Genomic DNA, 19749 nt, shown 5'->3' with positions numbered 1-19749 from the left:
GTGTCTGAGGCCCTAAAACACAAACATGAATGCCAATGTAATACATCAACTTTAGTCCAGCAAGAAGCTCTCCTTTCATGTAACTAGAAGGAGCAAACTACACTTATAGTAGTAGTAGCATAAACTGTATTTCTCTTAGTGGTTTTAAGCGGCGGGTTTTGCTTCAGTCCAAGGCTCCACTGGTCTCTGCGGTTCGCTGGGCTTGATCTAGAAGAACTCTCTGGCTCTTTAGATTTTCTCTAGCAAGCCAAATGACCGAAATTCCTGCGGGCACACCACTTCTGACAGGGCATTCACTCTTCATTTTTTATGTGTCAGCTCGTAACTCAGTAAATAAATGCTGCCGGTTCGCGATTGGCCAACAAATGACGATTGTCAACAACATGAGACGGCCAAAATACCGGCTAGTCTCGGGTCGTTTCATCCGCGAACTGCTCTAAAAATTCGGCGGCAGCTGACAGTCTGACCAAAGCTTTCGCGCACCAATGCTGCACGGTTATGTTGAGACATGGTGAGGGAGAGAGAGAGAGCGCGGGAGCACAAGGCACGACATCGGGAGCAACGGGATTCAGTTAAACGAATGCGGCCTGCAGGGTCGATAGGCGAATGCAAATGTCCCCCGACTTTCTTTACGACGGCGAGGACAGTTTATTCTCTTCTTCGTGTTTCAGCTTCGAGAGGGCGCAGGCGGAATATCGAAGAAACCCAGTAAAAGGGGCATAGCTGCAACGATCACTTCGGCAAAGGAGAAGCGACCGGCGCCAAAGGAAACAGCATACGGGCGGTTCGGGAGACGGCAGTAGGGCACTAACCCTGTGTGAACTAGAGCTGCGCGCTGAGAAAAAACGAATCCCAAGAGGGGGGCGGAGGAGTGAGCGAATGAAGGCAGGAAAAGGACAAGAACTGCAGAAACGCGAGGTAAGAAAGATACAGAGAGAAGAAAGAGGAGGCAGGGAGGTGGACCAGGCTTTGTTCAGTCAACTAACCGACATGTCGGGAGGAAAACACGAAGACAAATGAAAGAGGAAAGAATGGAATCGATATGATGTTTGGACGCACCTAAAGTGAGCGAAAAACAGAAGGCGCACGCGAGTCATGGTTTCTAACAGTAGTGATTTTAGAAATAGGTCGACTGAAATAACTACTGAAATGAAAAAGAAAGGGATGATAACGATGATGACAATGAGTTGGTACGTTTGGCCTGCGCTCCCGGATTTTAGGTCTATTCCCCTTAATGAACATGCGCCACCATGTTTAAAGTCACCTTGCCCCCTTAATCACAATCACCATAACAGGCATTCAACGAAGCCCAAGATTCGGAGTCGTTAAGTGCTGTGTTATCGATTAGCTTTGCGAAGCATGGGATAGAACGCTGCGAACTAAACTAGCTTACTAGCTACCCTCACTAAATCACAAGTAGTAAAGAGACAACAGAGGAAAGTAGGCTCATTATTTTCCCGTGTGGTTTAGTGCGAGACATTTGACAAACCTTTAACAAGTTCGAGAACACCTTGTCACGCGCAAAGAAAGCTTCCTGAAACTCGCGCCCTAGAGCATTCAAAGCTTTGGTTACGCCTTAACCTTAAGCAAGGGCTTAAAATTTAATATGCAGATGATTAAGACTTAATATTTCACCTGAGGATTATTTAGGTAAATATTTTCAGTGAAAGGATTTATATAAAGGTGAACCATTTACGTGTAAGATTAGGAATTAATCTAGAGGATTCACCTTTAGGCGAATACTTTAGGCGTTTGTGTTGATAATTGTTTCTTCCCGCGTTAGTGTTTTCTGTGCCCGCGTATTCAAACCACGATTCACCAAGACCAGACGTCAGCTTCATCCCTGACTTTACAAAACTAAACAAGCTATGCATTAGATTACAGTCGCTGAAACAGAAAATAAAGGCGAATTGAAAGCTTCTACTATAGGAGAACATTGTTCTTGTAATACGTTCGAAATTTATAAGCGAAGAAATGCACAAATTAAAACAAAACCTACAGTGACCGCTGACCTCTGTAGCTCAAAGACTCTAATGACCCCTCGTTACTGAAAGTGTAAGAAAAAAATACTCGCATCAGGAGGTTAATACTTTCAAAGGGACAAAACCTTCCGACGTTTCTTTAGCAGCCGGCATCAGCGGCGAGACCGGCTCGGGACCGCCCTTGACGTGTCGCGCCCGTCTCGTCTCGGACGTTATTAACACTGCCTGTCAGACACATGCTAATGTCCACGGCCTGACGCTAATCAACGCGTTCTCGCTAGCCCGCTATCTCAAAGCCGGACATCTAAGGAGACGAAAAACAAAAAAAGAATAATCGCGTTTGCTTTCTCGAAGCACACCGTCCACTGACGCGGTGCGCGAAGACGCGGCAAATGTGACACGTGAGTACATCCCGGCGTCGCGGAAAGCGCATCAATCCGGCTGTCGTCTCTGAGCTTTCTCTCTCTCTCTCTCTCTCTCTCTCTCCCTGCATTCGGCCTTCTCGCGCGTAGCCGCCGACGTTCTCCTCGCCGCACCGAACGAAAGAGCGTTGCCGCTTTGAACTTCATCCGCCCGCCGCCCGTCTTGTGCCATCTTCGCGGAGCAGCTAGACGCACGCCGACCGTGTGGAGGAGGAGATGACTAATTCTTATTTGCATAATGAACTGGCTAGATTCCGCGCGTCGTAATGCGCGCAAATTCGACCCGCGCCCCGCTTCACGAAACGTCTCCCCTTTCCCCCCCCCCCCCCCCGGTCTCTCGCCCTACTTTCGCCTCGCACAATGCCGGGCCGCGGAGCTGTAATAAATGAGATAAAATATATACTCGGGGAAAAAGAAGAACAGACATGATGCGCTGGAGCTGTGGCAACACTAGATGAACTAAGCGCGAACGAGAGAGCCGAGGCAGTGGGCCACTGAAATGAGCCCGGGGCGTAAAAAGAGAGAAAAGAAAAAAAAAGGGGAGAGGATGAGCATATCGGGGAGGAGGGCCGAGAGGGAACTTGTCCGTAATTACGCTATGGAAACAAGAACGCGCGCGCGCTGCCAACAGCGAGCGCTGAAGTCGGGAAGGAGGAGGGGGAGGGCTTATATGACTTGGCCACCACCGCAACCACCACCCCAAAAACGGCGCACACTGCTACGGCAGGAGGCGCCGCTGCTGCAGCGCGAGCCTGATGACGGCTAACGAGGTTTCTCATTGAGCCAGCTTCCTCCCCCCCGCCCCCTCCCTCGTGCTCTTTCGGTGCCCAACAGCCTGCAGCAGCAGCAGCAGCAGCCGGACGGCAATAAGGCCATAATCATCGTTTACGCAACGCCGGGGGAGATTGCTCACGCTTCGACTGAGCGCGCGCGCATGCGCGCGGCACGAGCGCGTCAGAGCGTAATGGAAAGAGCGAAAGCGTTAACGAAACAAGCGCAACGAACAAAGCAAACGGGAGAGACTACAGCGTAACACACCGGAGGAGATGTAGTCTGTAGCTGCGGGACGGTCCGGATATGAAATAATGAGAGAGGAAAGAAGGAATGTAGGGAGTACGAGAAGCAAGCGTAGACGAAAAATAAAGACGCGTGAATAACGGAAGTTGAGAGAGAGAGAGAGAGAGAGAGAGAGAGAGAGAGAGAGAGAGAGAGAGAGAGAGAGAGAGAGAACGCACGGTAACGGCCGGGCAAATAATTTGCGTGGTCCGAGAAAATCCAATCACTCGCGAGTAATTAATTCCGTTTCAGCGTTAGCCAGCATCGTCGTCAGGCCTGGTCAGCGCTTTAAAGTGATCCGAGGCACCCCCGGAGCGTGCGCGGACTACAGCGACGCTGTGTGTGGGAGTTGAGAGATGGGAACGGAAAGCTGAGGGGAGTGGAGGGTACAGCAGTGTATACGCCAGTTCATTATGTTGTCCTTCGGGCATGGGGCATGGGGTAAGAGGCAGCGCCAGACCACCATCGCACTTGGGAAAAGCAAACGCGCGAAAAGGTGGAAGAAGATTAAGAAGAAAGATAAAAGAAAATAAAAGAAGGAGAAAAACGCGGGATCGTGGCGCGCTCCACTTTAGCTCCCAGAGGAAAGTTTAGCTGAGCGCTAAATGATGACCCTCGGAGAATGCGAGAGTGTATACTAGCGCCCGGTCGCTGTGCTGTGAAGCGAAAGGATATGCAAAGCGAGGCTATTGTCCAGCTACAAGGACACCACTGTAGCGTTAAATACCGGCATTAGCATGTACGCGCGCCACCAGCGGGCCTGGCAGTAACAAAACCGCGTGAGCGCTTCGTGAATTGGACGCCACACTTGGCTGCCTCTCTTTGCTGAAAAGGGCGCAACGACAGAATCACTAATTGCATTATCAAAGTTACAACCGGCTGCCAAATAAATAAATAAATAAATAAATAAATAAATAAATAAATAAATAAATAAATAAACGAGAGAGTTCAGTAACGGTCGCACACTGGGCTCTCCTCTCTTTGCTCCAAACATTCGTTAGATCCGAGCTGATATTAAAAAAAAAAGAAAAAGAGAGAGAGAGAGAGAGAGAGAGAGAGAGAGAGAGAGAGAGAGAGAGAGAGAGAGAGAGAGAGAGAGAGAGAGAGAGAGAGCACTAATCAAAACTCGGAAAGCTGTCCGGTGAAATATGCGTAGTGCCCAATGAAACACAGAAAATATGCGAACGAGCTCGGAATAAGTTCGTAACGGAATGGAGGTGGTTCGTTTGAACGCGAAGGAACATTTTCGAAACAGCATGCGTGAAAGGAAAAAGCTTCGCAAAATACGGAAGGAGCAGGGGGGAGACAGACAAGCGCCGACTATCTACTGCGTTTTTAATGTGTATGCACTCCCCGAAATGCGTGGCTAAAAAAAAAAAAGGAAATAGAACTGATTCCAACGCCCATTTCCCAAACAAGACGCAAACGGCCTTCACGGTTCATTCTTTCCCGGTTAATTCTGCACCGTTGCCCTAAGTTCAATTAGCTTTAACCTTTCGGTGCACGTACTGAAGCGGCGCCGTTATAACTACCAAAGACCAGTAACCGACTCAGAGTCAAGTAAACTCTGACTCTGCCACGACGTAACGAAGTGTTCGGATCCGTAATTTTGGCGGTATCAAATTCAACAAGAACCGAAGTGCGCTAAAACCTAGACAGGCCTAGCACCGAGGTGAACCGAGGTGAGCGTAGTTAGGTAGACACTTCGACCATGGATTCCTTTCGGAGCTGCTTCAGACAGGGGCGCAAACACTGCGATCGGGCTAAATGGTGCGGATCGATGGCTGTAACCAGCGCAGTGTAGAAAGAGGGCAACGACGACGCGAGCGCCGACGTGACTGTAGGCACACGGCGAAAATAATAAGGATTACTAAGCGCCGATACTAGTGATGCCGTTACTAAGGCTTAAGTTAGTTAATAAAGGTTACTAAGCGCCAGTGTCGTCCGTTCCTCGCGTTCCCGTCTGTGACGCGCTTAGCGAAGCCGCGAATGAGGCAGGTCAATGGCAAAGAAACAAAAATATGCGCTCATAAAATGAAAGCGAGGAAATCAGCTTTCGAGCACTAGACGTCTCAGCCGCTCCCTGCACCACGAAATCTATATGCGCGCGTGCTTTACTTGTCGTCGTTTCGCTATTCCCGACTGTAAACGCGCACGTGAAAAGTGCTGTTGACACACCTCTTTCATCCTCCGCATCACAATAGGATGGTTCTCACAGTCGGAGTAGGCAGAAGGTATAAGGAGGAAGGCTGTAGAAAGACAGTATGAGGACGTCCCGATGCAGCCTTTGACTATGGGACCTCCTTCTGTACACTAAATGCATGTAAAATGACCAAAATTTTAATAATAAATGATGATTCTCATTCTGAGAAGAATGCGCCGGTGTGATTGCACAAACTAAAATAGATGTTCATCACTAGAAAGGTGCTCGAGCCCGGAGGCAAACAGCGACAATCTGTCCTGTCCACGACACGAGCTCTCTCGATTCGCAGTTGTGGTTAGAGATACATAATTTGTCAAAATGCGTAGCTTGCGGCATGCAAGGATGGATAGCGAGGTGGTACACAGTTCCTCCCATTGCTCGTGCATCTATGGCAGCCGCGGTGATTCGGTGCCAGTGTCATTGTGTCCAATACGGGTTAGGTAAGTGGGTGAAGAAACACAAGTGGTGAAAATAAATCCGGCAGATCCACGGGCACTCACAACGGCGTCCGCATTAGCCCGAAATACACCCTTGGCGCGTAAAATCCCGCCGATCCTTGTTGTTGCTGCACTTTTGAGCAATAGCGGCACTGGATTTTTTCCCTCTGCACCACTGTTTAAAACCAGTGTCACAGGAGTGCTTTCGCGGGCCTCCTGCGGCACGGCTCGCCGGAAGCTTCGCTCACGCCGCCCTGTGGTCTCAGCAGAAACTTACATGAGACTCTGTGCAGGCGGCCAGTGGCAGTGCCACGAATATCGAGTGGGCGAAATGTCTTCTACAACGCGCGTCCGACGTGCCAATACAACTGCAGTCGCGACTGTAGGGAAATACCTCATCCGAGTGACCAACTAAACATGCGGGGCGGCATGGCATAGCGATACATTCCACGTCGCTGATATATCCGGCCGCCTTTCATTTCCCCAGTGATGCCGGCTCATCCACTCGCCGTTCCTTAAAAATAAATTTGATTGTGCTGTTTCTTCTTACTCTTCTTCTTCTTCACCTTCATCATCATCACCATTATTATTATTATTATTATTATTATTATTATTATTATTATTATTATTATTATTGATTGCGAGAAAGGCACCTGAAGCCAAGCTTCAATTTTGAGTAATTTAATTTATCAGTTATTCAGTTGTTTTTTTTAAAGAAGTAATTCTGCTCTCACAAGATTTCTTCTCCGACTAGATCATCTTATGGCTTTCCTCCACTTCTAATTTTAGAGAAATTTCAACACTGCCTTTTACCGCCTCGTCGTAGCATTGCCAGAGCGGCCGGCCGTTCGCCTCGCTCATTTATCTTTCCTACTTCGCAACATCTCATAAACGGGCAGCGGCGTTCCAACGTTGCCCCTTTATGAAGTAAACAAAGCACCGCAGCGATCCCGCGGTGCCCTCTCTCTACGTGTACTACAAAGAGAGTATAGCGCGGAAAACTGCGGTCTGCGAGTCATCTGCCCAGCACCGAGTGACGGTGTCAGCGGGCGCCCCTAAACGTCGAAGCCACGGGCAAGCAAGCACGCTAGAACCACCAGAGGAGGAGACCGACGCGCCGCCATCCACTTTCCACCCGTTTCTCTTCTCCTTCTCCTAGCGCTGCCGGCATTCCGGAGGACGGGCATGAGCATCGGGACGTTCTAGCATCCGGCGATCTTTCTTCCTCAGCCACAAGTCGGGTCCCCCCCTCCCCTCCGCCTTGCCCCTCCGGGTTCACCCCCTCTCGATATACACGTCTGACGGTATCCTGCCAATACTCCACCTCAGTAGCTCCATGCAGTGCAGAGTAAGCTGTGGGTCCCGTCAGCGAACCAGCCCTCCGTGCGACGCCGGTTAAATAGAAGCTTCACGGAAGGACCAGTGGCGCACAGCAGGAAATCCACTCCTTCCTTATCAGAACGCGTAGTCGGCTCTCGTTGTTGATTGGCTTTCTCTTTATTGAGAGAGAGAGAGAGAGAGAGAAACAACTTTACTGGTCCATTATGAAATGAAACGCGTTAAGCGTCTGATGGGGTGCCTTCCTCTTCGCGGGCTCCATATGCTTCCAGGGCCGTCTGGCCCCTGTGGATCAGTCGGAGCTGATCTTCCAGGGCGGGGCTGGACAGCATGATCTCCCATCGCTCGTAAAGGGTGGGGATAGCAGGGGGGTTAGTTATGGGTATAGGTGGGGGGTGGTCTATGGAAAAATTGCACTCTCCTATGACGTGCCGAAGGGTCCCTAATGCATTGCAGTGAGGACATGTGTTCTTATATCTCTCTGGGTATATATTGTTCTGGAGGCAGGGGTGGGGAAAGGATCCTGCCTGGATTTACCTGTATATTGTTTGTTCGGCTCTGGTCAAGGAGTGGTGGGGGTGCGGGAATGTCTTCCTGCCGTCCCTGTAATATTTGACTATATCTCTGTAATTGACACGAACTTAGAAGGAAAGCTACCGATTATAGTGGGCGCCGGCTACCCCTCTTCGAAAGGCATACAAAAACTAAGAGCGCTGACAGCAGTCGGAGAGAACGAACATTCGCCAAGCACCACCCGTGAGTCAGAGGGACGCTCAGAAACGCACGCAGTTCCGCAACTACGTGAATCTATACATAAGAATCCGAGATCACGCACAGAAGTTGGCATTCTTGCAGACGAGACGGCTGACGTATCTACACTCGGTACGTGGCAGGACACACAACATAAGTAACATAGCTACGCATCAAAACATGACACGAGTGTAATACAGCCTTCGGTGCAGTGCACGGAGTTGGCGAGACGGAGTGTGATCTCTCTCTCCCTCACCCGTTTGCTTTTCCCCCTCTCCCCCTTCCCCTAGCACGTGCGGCACAACTCGGTCGGTGGCGGCAGATGCCGGCGGAAGTAGGACGGAACGTGGACCGGGGCTCGCCTCCATCGATCAGTACACGGCTCGGCACGCGCCAACATCGAGCACTGACGTGCGATTCGGGAAACGGACGACCACCGCGATCCTTTCACCCCCCCCCCCCCCCCTGCCCTGCACCTCCACCACACAAACACACAGGCCCGGCTACAGCTGAAGCGTGACGAAGAAAAGAAATGGAAGCCACAGAAACAGTGGAACTATTTGGCAGAAGGGGATGGAATACCAGACACGTTCACACACGCATACACACGCACACCTCCAGCCACAGCTGATGTATGACGAAAGAGAAAAGGAAGAAAAAAGAGAGAAGAAAAAAGAGAGACAGAGCCAGCGCACGCGTATGGAGGAGGATCTCGCGGCATGTCGGAACTACAGCCGAGGATGGACGGCAGAGTCACGTTTCCGAATGCAAGTGCTTCATCTATCCGATTTCTTCGAGCCTCCGGGCAGTCTTCCCTTACGCTAACCTCTTTCGCATGTCGCTTGCACGACGCTTACTGGTCGTTGGAACAGATCAGGGTTCGGAACATGCGAAGCCCCGGCGAAGCCGTCCTAAGCAGAGTAATAAATTTGGGTTCGGTAAAGTGCGAGTAACAACAAAAATATTTTCGCCCGAGGATGTACTGCAAAAAGAGAAAGGAGCGGACCTCGAAAAGTCACCATGAGTTTTCCCATTATACGTAAAGTAATATTAAAATTAAATTATGGGGTTTTACGTGCCGAAACCACTTTCCCATTATGAGGCACGCCATAGTGGAGGACTCCGGAAATTTCGACCACCTTGGGATCTTTAACGTGCACCTAAATCTAAGTACGCGGGTGTTTTCGCATTTCGTCCCCATCGAAATGCGGCCGCTATGGCCGGGATTCCATCCCGCGACCTCGTGCTCAGCAGCTCAACGCCATAGCTACTGAGCAACCGCGGCGGGTTATACGTAAAGTAAACGAACTAGTCTCGGTAGCTGTGGTTATACTATGGAAAACAGGCTGCAAAAGATTATTCCTGCTTATGGCATTGGTCTCCTAGTCGGCGGGCACGTTTGGAAAGAGTCGCACATATTTCGCCTGTTACGCGTGGTTTGGGTCAATCTGCGTAGCAACATTTGTGTTCTCTTTATCAATATAATGCCTCTGGGTGATTGTGACTGGTAGATTGTTCCATTAATATTGAAGTGACTGATAGGCGGCCACAAATATGTTGCCAGTATTATACAGGAATAAATATGATAGATGGCAGCGCAGGACACAATTCGTGTCTAACTTCAGGGCAAATCAAACGCGCACCAAAACAGGACATTTCAAAAGAAAAAAACAGTCCTGAACAAGCAGAAAGAGCATTGCTAACGTATTTATTCGAAGATTGCAAAAACGCGAAATGTATGAAGAATCAGTGGTATGCAATGCAGATGGCTACCTGTCATCACAATTCCAAAAAAGAAAAAAAAAAGAAGAATGTCGACACAGAAATGCCAGCTAACGAAGCGACGTACACATACAACCACAACACGGTGCACTTATACACAATTTGTAACACAGTGCAAGTGAGATAAATAAGCAATTTTTTTCAACAGTTCTCCATTAGTGGCGTTGAAAGTGAGAGAATGTCTGCTACGTACAAATTAGCAATCTCCAAAGAAATATGCAAATATAATACTTTACTTTTAAGTTATTCGCTTTCTAGTATAGCGGACTCCAATGCAGAATTGAATGATCCATTTTCTTCTTCTTCTTCTTCTTCTTCTTATTATTATTATTATTATTATTATTCAATACAAAGGTACCACGGCTCTTTCTGGGCACTAAAATAAAAGATTGATTGATTGATTGATTGATTGATTGATTGATTGATTGATTGATTGTTACTTCAAAAGTAGAAACGAAAGATAGGAAAACAAATGGCAGTTTTGCCCTAACGTCGAAGCACTGGCAGCGACTGCAAGGCTTAGCGCTGCGCTTAAACTGCTCGGTCGACGGTGTCCTAAGTGTACGCGGGTTCGCCTTACGCGGACGCGACATACGCGTTTTCACCAAAATTTCTGGCACCCTTAAATGCTTTACCGCGCCGTGTAAGGCCTGTAATGGCATCGCACAGGGCCAACTACGCTGGCCGTAGAGAGCGGCGGCAGTGAAATCACACTACTCTAAGAAAACCAGCACTAATACTGTTCCATAGTTTTTGTAGTCTGAGAAGGTTTAAGATAAAAGGCACGCGCTATGAATGAAATGGTTCACGAATTCTGTTTGCGCTCTGCTATTGTAAAGAAATAAATATTCTGGCGAATAATTTAGCGAAGAACGTAAGACAGGTTTTGGCAACTTTGCCTGTTGAATAGTGTAGCATCGACCTTGCATACAGCACAAATAAACATATAGCTTACATATACCTATACATAACATCACAGCAACGGCGACGGCAACGGCGAAAATTCGCTTGGAGTGTCCGTATAACTGGTATGGCCATAAAAAGGAACGAAGGACGGCAGGTAGGCAAAAAACGTAGGTAACACTCACCGTATCTTCACCTCCCGGGATAACCACTCCTCATGCCTGTCGAAGCTGATAAGGATAGCGGCGATTTCCTGGAAGAAGAGAGAAGCAGAAGAAAATGAAACGGCGAAATCAATCGTCAGTCTCATCCACACGTACAAAAGATAGACTGTCAGAGATGACGCCTCATCGATCACTTATCATGCCTCGTCATACCGGCAACCACGCACGTCCCATGAAGAGTTGATGACACGCGCAAAAAGATCGAGTCTAGCTTCATGTAAGAGGCGGGGTCGCAATCTGCTAATAGACCTCTTTCTTTTAAAACTGTAACGCTCGCATTCTCACAGGGCTGTTTATTAAGCTAATAGCGGCATTGACAGTAACTGACGACGTAGAGTACTTCATTCGGTACTGCCGGCACTTCAATCCCAAAGGGAAGAACTTAACAAGCTGCAAACGAGAGGCTTTCCAGCAGCAGCAGATAACGTTAACCGAAGGGCCTAGGGTAGTGCATGCGTTGGGAGGTCTCACGCCTTCTGATCTACGCAACACTGAACTCATTGAAGCGTGGTAGCAGGCAGGTTACTGAATAGCGAAAGAGACGCACAGGCGAAGAAACTGCCGGCCTGCACTGCCGGGCCAAGCCCGCCTGTAGTAAACGCGTTAACCAACCAACAACGTAAGCAATGCAAGAGAAGCGCCGCCCATAAAAAGAATTGTGCGCTTGATCTTCGTGCCTGGGCGTGCCGAGAAAAATAGTCAAGCAGGGGCGAATAGGAGGATAAGCCCTTGTGGATCAGAAGAAATGGACGAACTGTTTACATGAATCCAATAAAGTCGGGTTGAATTGGCTTGTCGGGCTTCAGTCCGGCCGTCGGGTACACTTAAACGCTAGCGGGAGGGGTCGAGCGAGTGTCGAGGCGAGTTAGTACAAGCAGTCAACAAGGGGTGGGTTAGCTCGCCCGACCTGCTTGCCGAGATGCATGTAAATGTGGTCGGGTCGGGTCGGGTCGGGGTCAGCTCGTCTTCTGACTCGATCCGCTCACGTCGAGTTGATGTAAATGAAGAGACACGCACCACTCAAGCCAACACGCATAATCGGCAAGTGTGGGGACAAGCCGCTCGCATCATAAGCACGCGTACAATATTCAGAAAAGATGGGTTTGGGGAGGAGGGAAGGTATGAGGTGGTGGCGCTCTCTGATATCGTCTAACTTCCAGGAAATATTTTTCACGTAAGCTTAGAAGGTGCACCACAAATGGTAGAACCACAATAGTTTCACAGATATGTTTATCATTTGTATATTATTTGTTTATTTGTTTGTTTTTTAGCAAACGCATATTGGAGTGTTGCTTACACAGTTCCGTGCGGGTTTACGGAGCCGCGTAAGTTACATCAACCATTGTGAGCGTGTGTAGAGGGCAAGCAGGGCTCCGTGCTTGACGTCTGCTGCATTGCATCTCGCCCAAAGATCCAGCCTCTCATTCGTCGAGGATCACGACAATACAGTGCGCTCAAAATTCGCGAGCTCACCAGCGTGCGAAGCAACTCTAGAGCGCCAGCCACACAAGACACACATACACACACACACACAAAATAGAGAGAAAGGGCGACGAAAAGCTGTAACGTCGAGGCATATTCTAACGCACTCTGCGAACAAAAGCGCCTGGAATATCGCTGCTTGTGCGCTACGCCCTGCGGGCGGCTCTTCCATAGAAGACAACTATAGCGTGAACGCCTCTACACGCTCCCCGAGGGCGGAATGCGCTAAGCGTCAGCGACAAGGAAGTAGTCGACGCATTCGCAGCTTCTGCCTCGGCGAGTCAGCTCCTTTACGTCACGGTTGGACGGTCGCTTGAAACGCCAACTCAGATCTGGCCGCGAGAGGCTGCGGCAGATGCTCCGCCTGCTCACATCTGTCCTTATGGTTCTCGCAGCCGCGTTGCTCTCTTGTCTACTAAACCCAGCTCCACATTCTTTCTTCTCTTTACGAATCGAAATTTGAAAGACAATACGCAGAACAGGCTGCCTGTGCGCCGCTGCGCTTCAAGGGAGGGCCACGGGTATGAGACAAAGCGCACGACGCAGTAGTCCGGTTGCATGCATAATTCATCTTCCACTCCCGCGTCATGACGCTTGTGAATTCTAGATGATGTCAGATGAATGCCCAAGCAGGGCGGTGACGTAACCAGGCCACGCTCGCGAAGAACAAGCGCAGACGAGAAGCTGACAGCGCTCGTGAGTTATGTATTACGATATCAACTTTACATACGATGACACAAGGCGAGCTCCGAGAAATTTTCGCGTTTGACAAAAAAACAGAAGGCGGCTATTTGAGGTCACGAGCGCAGGTCAGTTTTCGTCGGCTGCGTTTCAATTTCTGACGGGCGAACGAAGAAGCTGTCGAAACGACGGGGACGGCTCGGGGCGCAAAGTCGGCTCGCACTTTCATCCCGCCATAGCTACAGCACGGCGGCGTGGAAATAGAGTTCTGTATAAGCCGCGCAAACGTCCCGGCAATTGATTGCCTTCGGGCGGGCCGGAGCTATTTGCTCGGCAGCTGCCGTTCTGAATACGCAAGGCGCTGGGTCTCTCGAGCCCGTGACCGCTAGCGCGACCCGCGCCCGAGCGTTCCTCATAATATTTTCAGAACGACGCCGCGATGGCAGCATTTTACGCAACCGTAGAGAGCGCGAACCCGGTGGAAGCGACCGGATCTATACGCTGACGAAATGTTCCATCCGCGGAATGCCGAAAGCTGTTTCTCACGGTGCGCTATCAGTAATATTCAGGATCGCACGTGCTAACGCATAAAAGCGGGTCGCCCGGTCGAGGCCTCTCAAAGGTACTCAGCTGCTTTTCGCGAAGAAAGTTGACCCCTATTCCCGAATCCGGAGAGCGTTAAGGTTTTTATTGGATGACCACATGGACTTTAGTGACAGGGCCTAAGCGGATGTCGCAATCTTAGAGAGCGCACAACGCATAGTACGAGGCCCTAGGGCCCCACTAGAGTTCTCGCTAGGAAGCAGCTGCAAATACTCCATGCCTTTCTCACGCATTATTGCAGAGCGAGATGAGTGAACCCTTCCGTGCATATACCGGGCCTTCGCGTATAGTGGAGTTGTTTGACGCAATAGTTCTGCGGAAACCCGCAACGTGGAGAGAAGTAATTAATAAAGGGAAAGTGACATCCACCCAAATGCAGCTAAGTGCTACAAAGGAAACCCTTCCTTTGTGGCACTCATCTACGTTTGGGTGGATGTCTCACTTTCCCTTTAAGAATTAGACGAGTTGTGTGTACACAGTTTTACCAAGGTTTGCCTTTTGTTTGTACCAGCCGCGATAACGAGAGTGAAAAAGGATTCTGCGGTCAAGCTACGGAGAGGGACACGAGAGCGGTCACGTGACAAGTAACGAAGAAGAATTTCTACCACTGTTTGTATAAGCTCCGGACCCGTGCGCTGCCGCACGAACCAATGATGCTGTGGGACGGATGATAATAAATAACGGAAGCGTGGAAAAATTCCAGAAGAAGAATCCTTCCACTATACTGGCCCATATGGCTACTCGCTGAACGGGCTATCGCCTGTCGCAGGCGACAGAGGCGCTACGCGGGAACGTGAGAGCTCGTCGAAACAGGAAATCTCTCCACTTCTGACGAAGACTGAGATGAGTATATTTGATATAAAATAGACCACAAGCATGCTTTAAGCTTCCTTGTCTAAACACCCCTACATGGATACATCAGGCGTATTCTCCTGGAGATAGATAGAGTGTCGTCGTCACTCTCAAAGTCCGAAGGCAGCATCCTCAGACGTCCTGCTGCTCGATCCATCGATAAAATCAGCCGCAAACGCAGCGGAATAGAGAGATCTGCGATCTTTCCAAGTGAGCGCGCCGCTTCCTGAGGCGACCATTTTTGCTTTCTACTTTGACGATCGCCAAACTTCGGAGGGCGTTAAAAAAATTAGCCCCTGGCGAGAAAAAAGCGAACTGCTTAGAAGACGAAAATATAGTTCTCCTCCTTCACGTCCTATGGCGCAGAGTGTGCGTGAGCGGCGCGGAAGCTCTCGAATGTGGCGTTTCAAACAATGGATAGCGGGCGGCCATTTTCGCTCTCTGCTTTGACGAACGCGAAAACTTCGGAGCACTTTCAAAAATCACCGCCTGCGTGAAAAACGCGAACTGCTTACAAAACAACAGGATAGTTCTCCTCCTTCACGTCCGATAGAGCAGTGTCTCCTGAGCGGCGCTGTTAGATATGGAGCTGTTTCCTGCGATTACTTCGAGTTCCCCAGACCACATCGGATGGCAGCACAGCTAATTGAGGAATGCAGAAGCAGGAAAGTGCATTCCAGAGAAGCGGCCGAGCGAACAAGTTTAAGGCTACAAGTTCACGTGCCAACAAGTTCGTGCGTCGCCGGGATTAGAAGGGGGCCTCGTACAATGGAGCTCAATCGTCCACCTTCGGCTTTGAAGAAGGCATCTGCTACCGCTGCGGAGCCGAGCCACCGGGTGCAGGTGGGCCCTTGTGCAATGAAGCATGAGCGCCCCCCCTCCTTCTCCAGCCTAGAAGAAGTGGATTGCCAGTCTGCGAGGCAAGACCGCAGAGAGCCGCCAGGTGGGACACCGCGACACGGGCGCCTACCGTTGGCTGAAAGTGGCGTCATCGGAGCGGACTCTCCCATTGGTCAAACATGACGTGACTTACAGTGCTCGAAGGGTTTATAAGAAGCCTTCCAGAGAGACCTGAGCATTCTGGGACATGCCCTGATTCCCTGATTCACCTCTCTCGAACTTCTTGCCGCGGGCCGCAGCGTCCGAGTTGCTGCCGGCCCGTAATGACTGTACGCCTGTTACTTGACTCTCACCTACCTGTACATAATGTAGAATAAACCCTCCCAAGTTTGAGGTTTTCATCCCGACGTCCCGTCCTCAACCCCTACATCTGGTGGCAGCGGTGGGATCGCCTCCGAATGCATCAGCTGGTGGCAGCGCTACGGATGAACCTTCGTCAAGAGAGATCCTAAGGAACCGGGAAGAGCGAAGAAGAGAGAGCCTTCGTCGAAAGAGGTCCGAAGAAACTGGGAGTAGCGAAGAAGGAGCGAGCCTTCGACCCAGAGAGTCCGGAGGAACCGGAAACAGCGGACAAGTGAACCGGATGGCAGGGTGCTGTAACCGTAAGTGAGCGCGTGGTTTTTTTCCTTATGATTCGCCAGACTCAAAGGTTGTGTGTTCAATTTTGATAGTTCTGGGAATCGGGAGTTTGATGCATTGTGTGTTTGCACAAATTAATTAAGGAAAACAGTTTTAACCACCTGTCGGGGCAGCTGCCATGGATCTTAGAAGGTTGACGAGGTTAGACTTGTTGTTGGTGTGCGACGATTTGGGAGTTGAGGCGGACGAACGGATGGAAACGACAGCTATCATAAAGGCGATTCAAGATAGTGGCAATGATGATAAAAGCATTGAGCTTGCTTGGGAAGTGATACAGGAGCCACGGGAGCGTGTGCGTCGTGTACGTTTGCGAGAGCGTCGTGAGCTTAGGAGTGAGCGTCAGCGTGAAGAACGCGAGAATGAACGGAAGCAGGAGCTTCAAGAACTTACTCTTAGGTGTGAGCGTCACGGACGTGAGAATGAACGCGAACGTGAGCGAGAGGAAAAGTATGAGAGAGAGAAGGCAGCACTGATCAAAGAGATACAGTATTGTGATCAGTTATTGGCACAGAGACAACGGCTGTCTGAGAATTCTGTAGGTAGTACAGAGCGAAAGAATGAGGAAGCATCTAGCAGATTTTCGCCAGAAGCCGACGAAAAGAGTAGTGCCTGTGAGATTGGCTGCAGATTCATAAGTGAAGGGAAAAGGCTAGCTGCTAACGATGCCTTAGTGGCAACAGAGGCCGTTAAAGGCCGCAGTGAGAGCGACGAGGTGCTGTGCCAACAGATGACTGTGGAGACAGCTAGGCCAGCTGCGAACAAATTGGCACAGTTACCGAGCGTGTGCGTCGCTGGTAATGTTAGCGAGGTTGCTAGCGAAGAAAAGGGTACTGTTGACGCGACAGAAGCGAGCACCCATGTCAGGCCACAGGTGCGTGCAGAAGTGAAGTGCGAGCTGGACGATGCAGTTGAGAATAGTTCTCGGGGTGGCGAGCTCCGTAGCTCACGAGAGAACAACTGCATTGTTCAGGGATCGGTGCGGCTCTCCGCCAGTCTAGATAGCCTAGAGAGGGATGGTTCAGTTAATAATCATTCGGACTGTGCGCGTGAGACAGCGATCGATACCGACGGGCTGTGTGCCGATGCACAGCGTGAGCTGGGCAATGTAGCAGAGGGCAGTTCGCAAGAGTGCGAGTTGTCTAACTCGAGTAAAGCCTGCTGCGTTGTGCCAGAGTCGGTTGGGCTGTCCGCCAGTCGAGGCAAAGTGAGAGTAGATTTAAATGTAAATCACTCAGACTGCGCGGGTAAGAGGCCGATCCGGGCCGACGAAATGTGTACCGGCCAGCACGAGGCACGAGAAGGCTACATGAAAGCGAGTGCAAAGACAAAGCGCCTTAAAAAGAAGCGCGGTAAAAACCGAAAGTCGGTAATTAATGTAGCGCCGCCAAAGATGGCGAGAAACCCAAAAGGGCAGGGCGCGAGGAAGAAGGTGCGGTCGTCTAGGACGATGTTGACGCATCCAAAATGGTCGAGCCACCGGTCAAAGGGGGACCGCGAAGAATGTTCTGCGCGGACGCGGACAAAGGGCACGGGGCAGTTAATCTCCTCGTCGTTCCGTAGTTCTTTTCATAGCTCAGCGTGCAGTTCGAAGAAACGCAAGGTGGCAGGACGAGACCAGGTGGGGAGTAGCGACGCGGTCAATCGAGTTTGTGTTGAAAGCGGGGCGCGAGGACGCAAATTGGCAGGAGACCGTAACGTCTTGGGGGAGCTGATAGTTAGTCAGCCCTTTTGTTGTCTCTCGGCAGCCAGAGTAGCTTTCAAGCCGCGACCACCGCGAGGACGGCTCAGAGTATGAGTCAGACATAAGCGTTTGGAACGGAAGGCCAAGAGAGCTTCCGTAGCAAAAAAAACGTGTTGTTTTGTTTTTATTTTTGAGCATCGGAAAATTTCGCGATTTGAGACTAGGTTTTCTTTCAATATGTAAAGGTATGAGCTTTGTTTGTGTTTTCGTTCGAGAAGCTCGAGATTTGAAAGATGCGTTTTAAGTAAACCTGTAGTCTCGCGAGATGTTCATTAATAAGTTTATGGGCTTTCTTTTTTTTGTGTATGTGTGAGTAACCTAAAGGTCAAGGTTATCGTTGAGAAGCCTATCGTAACGCGCGTGTGTGTTATTTAACCTTCTTTCTTTTTAAGTGTTGAATTTTCTAAGGTTAAGCGCGTAGATTTTCAGTGAGTGCATGATTTGCACGGAGAAGCGTTCTTAGTTCCATTAGCGCGTGTCCTGTGTGGACGGAAGGAAGCAGACTTTATGACTGGGTTGCTCGTGTGTGTGGAGGGCAGCCGTATTCTGACTTCTCTGATAAGTACGCGTGGAACGAGTTATTAAAAGACGCATTATTTTAAGAGTTCTGCGGAGTGTGTAAGTCCCGCAAGTTTAATTGTTCGTTTATGTCACGTGTCCTGTAGGACTTTCAGGGAAGAAACGTGAGTAAGCGTAAATGAAAAGTTTGCCTACAACGCAAGTACGCGTTCTGTTTAGTGACCACAAGGTTAGTGCGCTTGTGATTACGTACTTGTGAGGTTGACCAGATTGTTCAGTGGCACCATTACGTGCGATATGTACGCCACTGCGATAGATCGGAAACATGCTGTTCGTGTGGTTAGGCCACTTAAGTTATGTTCGGCTGTTTTCATTTGTTGTTTGCATCGTCAACGACCCTTTTGTTTTGCAACAACAATAGTACTCTGGTCTTGTCGGCAATCGAGGAGAAATGGATAGCTGTTTGGAGGGGTGGTTGGAACTGTTTGGTCAAAATTGGGGGAACTAAAAGATCAGGGTTGATTTTGACTCAGTAATAGCCTGGCGAGTCAGGGGTGAAGAGCCTGCGCTTACGCGTGGTGCAGCGCTGTGTTGTTTGGTTTGTTTGACGTATGTTCTCCAGGGTCCAGGATCCCGAGGGTTGTCAAACGAGGCTCGACCCCAGTACCCTGCAGCTTCTTTCAGCGTTCCTCATGGCCAGCGAATTGAGTTCACCGGCCATTCAGAACAACCGGGGCGAGGACGAGCTGTTAGATATGGAGCTGTTTCCTGCGATTACTTCGAGTTCCCCAGACCACATCGGATGGCAGCACAGCTAATTGAGGAATGCAGAAGCAGGAAAGTGCATTCCAGAGAAGCGGCCGAGCAAACAAGTTTAAGGCTACAAGTTCACGTGCCAACAAGTTCGTGCGTCGCCGGGATTAGAAGGGGGCCTCGTACAATGGAGCTCAATCGTCCCCCTTCGGCTTTGAAGAAGGCATCTGCTACCGCTGCGGAGCCGAGCCACCGGGTGCAGGTGGGCCCTTGTGCAATGAAGCATGAGCGCCCCCCCTCCTTCTCCAGCCTAGAAGAAGTGGATTGCCAGTCTGCGAGGCAAGACCGCAGAGAGCCGCCAGGTGCGACACCGCGACACGGGCGCCTACCATTGGCTGAAAGTGGCGTCATCGGAGCGGACTCGCCCATTGGTCAAACATGACGTGACTTACAGTGCTCGAAGGGCTTATAAGAAGCCTTCC

At 50.0% G+C, this 19749-nt stretch overlaps 1 protein-coding gene across 3 annotated transcripts in view; it reads right to left on the bottom strand.

The window, feature by feature from the left end:
* Positions 1–19749, bottom strand: part of Camta (Calmodulin-binding transcription activator) — a 560381-nt gene that overhangs the window by 69326 nt on the left and 471306 nt on the right. For all 3 annotated transcript variants that reach the window (XM_065430476.1, XM_065430477.1, XM_065430478.2), the window contains one exon: positions 11059–11126. In XM_065430476.1, the coding sequence (XP_065286548.1) occupies positions 11059–11126 (68 nt within the window). The remainder of the gene's footprint in view (positions 1–11058; positions 11127–19749) is intronic.

The sequence above is a fragment of the Dermacentor albipictus genome, chromosome 2, assembly GCF_038994185.2.
Source record: "Dermacentor albipictus isolate Rhodes 1998 colony chromosome 2, USDA_Dalb.pri_finalv2, whole genome shotgun sequence".
Taxonomy (NCBI): Eukaryota; Metazoa; Arthropoda; class Arachnida; order Ixodida; family Ixodidae; genus Dermacentor; species Dermacentor albipictus.
This window is presented reverse-complemented; position numbering and strand designations above follow the sequence as displayed.